The 8,729-nt window shown below is 35.4% G+C and overlaps 1 protein-coding gene across 1 annotated transcript; it reads right to left on the reverse strand.

Annotated features, from left to right (window-relative positions):
- Positions 1-249: 249 nt before the first annotated feature.
- LENG8_4 (Leukocyte receptor cluster (LRC) member 8) lies at positions 250-8,396 on the reverse strand (the record flags this gene model as incomplete). Its single annotated transcript, XM_051219270.1, has 8 exons — positions 250-491; positions 1,350-1,551; positions 2,634-2,768; positions 3,775-4,147; positions 6,021-6,395; positions 7,486-7,686; positions 8,174-8,297; positions 8,348-8,396. 8 exons carry the CDS (start codon positions 8,394-8,396, stop codon positions 250-252), a joined length of 1,701 nt encoding a protein of 566 aa, XP_051063938.1.
- Between the last annotated feature and the right edge of the window lie 333 nt (positions 8,397-8,729).

Below are 8,729 nucleotides of genomic sequence, written 5' to 3' on the forward strand. Positions count from 1 at the left end.
ACTACTGTCATAGTTCTTCCTAGTATCAGTCAAAATAATTAATTAATAGCAGTAGTTATAATAAAATCAACTAGCTAGTGATAATAAAACAATATTTGTGATAAATGAAAAAACAGTCCATTCCCTGAACGATCATAAACAAACTTAGATGATTAAGTATAGCTTTTTCTTTCTTTTAACGCTAGAAACAATCTTACCATTAGTAACCCTAATAATACCACCTACAAGTTATAAAACTATTATTACAAATCACAACACAACGTACACCTTAAACATTAGTCTGATAGCCTCTTTTCTTTCACGATCAACAAACCAGTTTACAACATGTTTGCACCGTAAAGGAGGTTGTTGATCATCATTAGCTGGACAAAGAAGTTTGAAGAAACGGTGATAATTACTCAACGACCAGGCTGACCGGAGTTTTAAAGCAAATGAAACACATGGATTAGTTTTGTGAGTTGGACGTAAACCAGCCATGATAGTATTGATACCTAGTGAAATAAAGAAAGATTTGGTCATATTCCAATTCAGTAATACAAGTAAGACATTCAAATAATGAGGTGAAAGACATGAATGGATCTCCAACAGATAAATCATTTTAGCAGCTAGTGCTAGCAGGTGAAAGCCGTACAAATACGGTATTTTGCTAGACTTATTCACATTATGTGCTTCTTTAGTTTAACGAGTGTCACAAATCAACTGTCTTACATTCTGGTACTATGAATCTTCACATTTTCAGTTAGAAATGACAAACTGATCTTACATCTAAATCATATTCACATCAGTGAAGCTACTGAATGTTGTAGACGGAAAAGAAAGAGATCATAGGGAGCCAATTTCCAGATGCACACAACTACTGATATTTGACTCACGATACAATAAATGAAAAGAGAAGTACCATTAGAAGTCTGCAGTCAAAGGCTAAATAATAACACCATCTCCATGGGGCTATAGTTTATTGGGTTAACGACTAAAAGTGAATCAGTGATCGCACGTTCACTCTATCTAACGTAGTTTTATTGGTCAAGTAATATATCCAATACAGATAATGAACACCTCTTTCCACTCCTGAGTCAGTAGATATTAATAAAAAAACAACCAACTGATCGCACAGAAAGAAAATATTAAGAATGATGTTAATTTAGGGACAATCAGACACCTGGTCAATCAGGATAAAGAACCTATAAGAAGTAGTTTTTAAAAGAAAATATCCTTGATGACTTTCAAACTTAAAATGGAAATAGCTACTGAGGCTACTAATAAGATGCCACGAAACGCGGAGCCTCTGAAAGTGAAAATCTAAGCTCAAGTAGGATAATAAAGTAATTTTCGGAGTGCGATTAACTTACCTAAAATATCGAGAGTGAAGATGTAATAAAGAAGTCTGTAGGCAGTAAATTCTAGCAGTCTACTAACACCTAAGCCTTCTTTATGGAGACGAAGCAACTGACTTTGACATTGATGAAATTCTTCAAAATCACCAGCTTCTAAGGCTACATCTGCATGTGCTTCATAAACTGATACTGCAAAATCATCTTCGATACCTTGTACCTAAAATGATTTAACAATATGTTGGAAATTCATTAAAAAACACTACATAAAACACGTTTCCTACGTAAGACAGTAACGACGAAGCGGAGTCTTTAATTGTAAAAACACTTATCTATCAAACATTAGGTCACAGATTTTAACATCATCACTCTGAGTTTCGTTTAGGAAGCTGAGTATTGTCGCTAACTCACATGAATAAAGTGTGATTGGAACCACTACCAGGAACCGCTTCTTGTCGCTAAGTCACATGAATAAAGTGTGATTGGAAAACAACTACACAAAAACCTACTTTTTAAAGGTCAAATAGAATGAAATCTAGATATTTTTTGTATAGTAATAACGTACAGCAATACATCCAATAAATGACTAAAAACATTAGGCGACATGGATAAATGTAATATGAAAGCTTGGGTACAACCTAATCTTCCCTCTCAATATGTTCAATAGCTTATATTTAAAGACATTGATGAAAAAATAAGAAGTGATAATCAATCTCGTCATAAAATTCAGTGAGTTAGCTATTTTTAACTATGATCAAGAAAATAGATGGATAAATCTAGAGCACATAAATGGTAATAATCTGTCAAGTTTCAAACGAACCAACTGACAATGATGAAGAAACAAAATCTCATTCACCCTCATGTTATCGTAAAATTTGTTTATTAAATTAACTATTCAGATAAACGAAGTTGTTGGTTTATTTGCTTATAACATAAGCTTAAGATACTAAAACATACAGGTTCTTAGGAATCATCTAACATCGAATGCGTGCAAAAACACAAGGAACTTTCTCTCATATGCACACAATGTTGTTCAGAAAGTCATGCATTATAACACCGACTGTATCCAATAAATAAATTATTTATGTACTGTGTGTTATCCAAAGCATCGTGTAGGGATAAATGGATGCCAGAGGCAAACTGAGTCGCCTCAATCCAGATAGATATCAGAAGACTGGATGAGAGCGGACATGTCTTAGTTTTTGTGATAAATTAGAATATAGTAGTTACTTCCAATTACTTTGGACTTCAGTCCCTTTAATATGATAACAATAAACGCAATGTAACAACAGTACGACTTACAGTTAAGTCTTGACGTATACTTTTGAACTGCTCACACACCCAGTGATAATCGGTATTTGAACGCCACTTTTCTTTGACGTGCTCCAAAGAAAGCTTTAAAATTGCTAAGGGTCGCACTTCTGTAGGATCTGGGGCCTGAAAGTAATGGAGAAAGTCATCTTACAACCAGTGAATTACTATAAAATTGATTTACCGGAAGAATCAATGACTACAAATACGGTAAGTCAGTTGCTCACTCAAGTGTGCATACGCATATGTTGAGAGTTGACATAAACTGAAGCAAGCAACCTCTACTTAACTCCTGGTTACACAAGTGACTTATTACAGTTGATAGCAATAAATAAAGCTAATAGCACCTAGGACTCAGTCGCGTATACATAATCCATTACCAAACAAATTTTCGTGATGAAGATTTCCTAGAGGTGATTCGTGATTGAAGCGGTTCAATAGTAACAAACTGTGGAACTCAGTGAGTCGAGTTAGACACTACATCATTTTTTTTAAGACTGTAGGTATTCTTTGTTGACGAGTCTCAACTGGCTAGAAACGTGAGTGCAAAGTTTTCTGCTACTTTAAACCACCTCAAATCAAAATATAGAGCATGTGATGCCGAGTCACTTAGGTTAACGACAATATCGAAACCTGATTGGACAAATGTGATAATGGTTACTACCTATTTAATAATATTATAACGGTACCTCGAGAGCACCTAAGTTTCTGTCAAAAATTCGTAATCAACCTTATACATAAATATAACTTAATGAAAATTATGTGGAACGGATAAAATGTGCGGGATAGTGTACAACACCGGTTTGAAGTTTGTGTTGTTGTTTATGAAAACATTGAAAGCTTTATGACCAAACCATCCAGTGCACATAATGCACCACAACAATTATACCCTTGAGCTACAAACATAAATGTACATGAATAGGGACCTCAGTGAGTATTCTGCTAACAAGTACATATAAAAATGAGCAACTAGTTCGTTGACGCATACACAGGAAATTATGATACACCATAATTACAGAAAATTATATTTTTTTACAGATAACTGGTAAAAGATAAAGTTTATAACTAAAGGGTAACTGAAAAAACACTACGGAATATACTTAACACAGTCGATGGTACTGACAAAACTTACTCGAGTCAGTCTTAAGTATTGTTTTTCTATTTCTTGCATGGTACCAATGATTTGACAGCTACCAAAATCAACAGCTAGATCATTACGTTCGTCAGTGTAATTCGAAAGCAACTGACTGGTGGTTCGTCCAATGGAACCTGATCCAATAGGTGACTGCACTAGATGATCTTTAAATCTACTGGCTCGTTGTGTAAGGCGAGATTCACTTGGAGGAGTATGCTTTGAAATATTTCCACGTTTACCACGCCAGCTGCCACGTCCACGACCCCTTACAGCTGTCCCATCTTCATTAGAGGTATTTGCGTCCGTACTTGTGTCGGCGTTCGAAGCACCACCACGTCTCCGCCGTCTACCTTTGGAATTACCCTGGTGGCTAATTGCGGTGTACTAAAAGATGAGAGTGAACATTTATGAAGGCTACCATAAAATAGCGAACATAGATAAGAGGAATATGCAATGACTAGTATGAGATCTTAATAAATATTTTGAAGGGATTAGTACAAAGCATATCAAAGCACTAGATCGGTTTAAGTAGAAAAGAAAACTTCGACCGTTTGATACTGACGGTGCAAGCTAAACTTTCTACAGTTGATATGCTTAAAAAAAAATGGTTGATGTTATATCCTAATTCCTGACCATAAGGTTGCAAGCAATAGAGGCGACATATTGCAAAATGAAAGCTATAGTCAAGTCTGACAACTTTGATTTATACTTCATACGACCTGGTAATAAGTCGCTTATTCATCTCATCTAAATGTGTCAGTTCGGTAACTTAATTGCACTCCAAGTTCATTTCATATTACTACATAAAGTTGTTCCTTGTTAATTTCTGACTTCTGTATGGAACATCAAGTCAACCTGAATGTCCTGTATTCTTTATTAGCGTGTGAACTACTAACTTTGAAGCGTTGTGTGACGGGCATTCCATTTATCAAATTACCTATTCGTTGCGTCGTATTAGAATCATCGTAAATAGAATTACCGAAGGCCAGCCGGAAACCCCAACAAACATGATTGTTTTTATTAGAATTTGACAGAAGAGAAAAAGAATACCACGTCGGTGACTGCTTCCAAGTGAAATTCGATTGCCTATACGTTCTAAATACAACTAACGATAAATAAATGATTCCATATATTAAACGGATCTGAAAACTGATTAAAAACTCCTAGAAAATCCAAGGGCTTCAGTACTTATTAAGTTATATTGAAACACCTGCTTATGTTCAAGTGAACTTAAAAGGAGCACGATGTAAAATGTGAAAGGATGTGGAAAACTGTTAATTGAATTTAAAGTGGAGAGGAAAATAGACACATTCATTGTTTTGAATAGTCTAAAATCACTAGTTTTCTCTTGTAGATTCTATAATTCTCTATAGGCCTTATATTAACAGTCAAAATTTCATAGATGTCATCTATTGAGATTGAATACACAATTTCTAACTACCAGAAATATTTAATAAGAATGTCAGAGCTAGATACTTTCGAAGATTGAATTAAGATATACAGAATGCATGGACTTGTAAATAACTTTAATAAGGTTTTAGGGGGAACGCAGATGTTTGAATCTTTAGGCAAAATGAGAATAATAATATCAAAGTGCCTTACAACCATTTAGAACTACCCACACGTTTTTCTGTTTGAAATATTTAATCCTAACATTTTTTAAAACATAGTTTCACATTCACATAAACCTATTAACAATTTAATAACCTATATCAACTTGGACGTACATGACAAGAATGGAGTAAAATACGTTTTATAGTCTGCAAAGTCTTCCTGACTGGTCCAAGTTGAACATTTTCTCAACTCAAGCCTTTAATAGGTCGCAACTCAACATTTCGAAATAAATAATATACTCGATTACCACTCATTGGATCAACTATCCAAGGCTAACGAGAACAAACACCAAAGAAGGCTATGAGAAAGTACCAGTCTCGACTAACCAGTGGACTATCAAGAACATTTATAACACTGAAAATATGCTAGAATTCAGTTTCCACTGGAGTCTGAACTCAATGCAAGTGACAATTTATGGAACTTATTCTTACTTTTCCCTTTACATGAATATTTTTATGTTTAGACGTAGTGAACAGTATCACCACACAAATGTAAGCTGATTTGTTTGCTCACAGCAACTTTCTCAAAATATGGTTTAGAACCCATTAGATACATTGGTGTGAACAAAATGCATACAGTAAAACCAAAATATGGAAATCACTGGCACACCTTTTCTGAGAATCCTTTACATCATTCGTTTTCTCTGTGCATGCCGAGAACCAGAGCGCGACCGAGAATCCCGACGCCGATGGCGTTTTGTCCTGAAACTACTTGAGGATGAAGAATGAGGGGAGCCACGTGATTTTGAAGATGAACTAGACCTGGATCTATATAAACGCTTTCTCTGCCAATCTTTTAGAGGTTTGGAAACAGGAGAACGACTAGGTGAGCGAGATTTCGATGGCAACTTTTTGGATGGTGATATACTCTTAACAACTGAAGACGAAAACACATTGCAGCCACCTCTCGACAAAAGCCCAACAGGAAGACGTGCGAGGAGCTCCCTTGATGGACCCGTTGGGCGAAGTCCACGAGGACTGGGAAGTTGAACAGGTCGCACGACACTAAACGATTTCATTCAAAAATGTAAATATCTAATTAGTCACAGTTAGGTTATTTACTGACTGAGTTACAACTTAAAGAGGGGGTTAAAAACAGTCACTAATAGGTGAGTAGATATTTAGGGAAAATTAAAGCATTACTGAAATGTGTTACTAGTACTTTCGGTTTATTTATCATTTATTTATTAAGTCCCACTAAAATAAGTAAAACAAAATAGACAACCTCATAAATATTAGTAAAAGACAATTTAAAACCTAAATTGTACAGTAAAATTTAAAGGACTTAGATCAACTATCGCAAAATGATCATAGGAACTAACAAGTCGAAATTAGTACCTAGACGCATGCACAGGAATTCCTAACAACACTACAACTGAACCAGAATCATTATATCTTTACCTTCTGATACAAAAAATACCACGATTTATGGAATGAACGATCGTTACTGGACCCAAATATAGTAAGACTCCACCGTAAGTTGGCCTTACAATCACTTTAAATAAATATTACAGATGGCTAACACTTCAATGAACAACATAGTGTAGTGTCAAAGTAGCAATACTTTCAGTTAGCAAACTGTAAGAAAACAATTAATTGTCTTTCGCTTCAGTACCATGTGCAATTTCAAACTTACAAACATTTAGAGATAAGACTTTGAATTCTATTCCTCCAATTATGCGTTTACTACCCAGAGATTGGCCAAATGGAAGCACGCAAATAACAGTCATGTCAATGGCAACATTGACACGATGTAAGCCATCAATGCAATTGATGGAAAACCGATAAATTAGTTACATCTAGAGGTAGTGCACTCATCAAGACCTATGGTAACTGTGGAACGTTTTTATCAAAGTAACATTCACATTTATTTAGGAAGGAATATATTGACCGACAATGTGATAATAAACCCTGTCACAGGAAATGTTATGAATAAATAGACATTTAATACAATGATCAAGCCAGATATCTACTTTCCAGAAAGTACAATATAACTGGTGAACTACAGGCCGACCTCGATTTCTCTACCTAAACCGATTTTGAAGAAATGCACGGTAATACCAATGACAGAAAAAAACACTAAAGTACTGCTTACTTGACAGAATTACCCCTGATATTAAAGGATTTACGGAAACTAGCAATCGCACGACTAGGGATAGTTGGGATATTTTCTGTCTTCCAATCGACCTTGATGTTATTTCTAAAAACGTACTCCAATTTTTCTTTTAAAATCCGTTCCATTTGATCTTTTTCCTCACTTGTATCAATGCTGCAGAAAGCTCGCTGGACGTACTCTCTATAAAAAAATTTGGAATTAATAAACCAATAAGTGAAAAAACACAGAAATGTAAACCTTTCAATACAATACCAAAAATAATAGAAAAGGACAGTAATTTTATTCACTACCCAATAAAACGGGAGATCCAACATAACCCAAGTAATCCCGGAAACTAAATACATCAACTTATCACTGGCTGTCTTGCACTAATTTTCTTGGTGAGCTGCTGAATAGCTTAGGACAACAAAGTATGAATGAGCGTCCCGCGCACTTGTTTTCCTGTCTATCTGATGAGGCATGCTTACTCATCCGGAATATTACATATCTACTGAAACTCTATCTCTGGGTGAAAACACCCATCAAGCACTTATTCAGAAAAATAAAATGTTAATAAACTTAGCTAAGAAATATCTCACGGTAAATTGAGAAACTGATGCCGAACAACCAATTATACCACGGAAAGGCCAATTACTGGCGTTATTAAAATTCCTAACCGTAAACTTACTTGAGTTCATCGCTCCACTGCTCTTTTGCTCCTTTGTCCTGAAAACTAGCAGGCGGTTGCTGTAACACTTCTTTAGAAATTGGGGTATTCGCAGTATTTTCAATAGCCACTGTGTTTGGAGAATCTAGATAATTAAAGTTAGTCTCAATAGTCACCACGTAAAATAGTACATACAAAACCAATCATATTTGGTCATTAATATGCTTTTAGGAGCTCTATACATCGAACTTTATAAAAAGGAACACGCACCCAACTCTTACTTATAACGATGGAAGTTATGTTGGAGAAAGTCGGATCCTATGAGTTATAAATGTGTTCATGCAGTACGGTACAACTTTTTGCAAAAACAGATTGATCAATATGGACCACTCAAAAACTGAGAGTCGATTTTTAGCAAGTAAATAATCCTGAAATTAAGTGTAGAGTACTGGGGAAGGATCGTGTATCGATTATGGCTGTGAATACTAATCGATTGGACAGAAAGAGCTAAGTGGGATCAACAATCCCCCACCTCGTCGAGTAATGCTGGTTGGTATAGGTGCACGCTGCAAGACTG

Source organism: Schistosoma haematobium, assembly GCF_000699445.3.
Source record: "Schistosoma haematobium chromosome Unknown HiC_scaffold_477, whole genome shotgun sequence".
NCBI classification, from domain to species: Eukaryota; Metazoa; Platyhelminthes; class Trematoda; order Strigeidida; family Schistosomatidae; genus Schistosoma; species Schistosoma haematobium.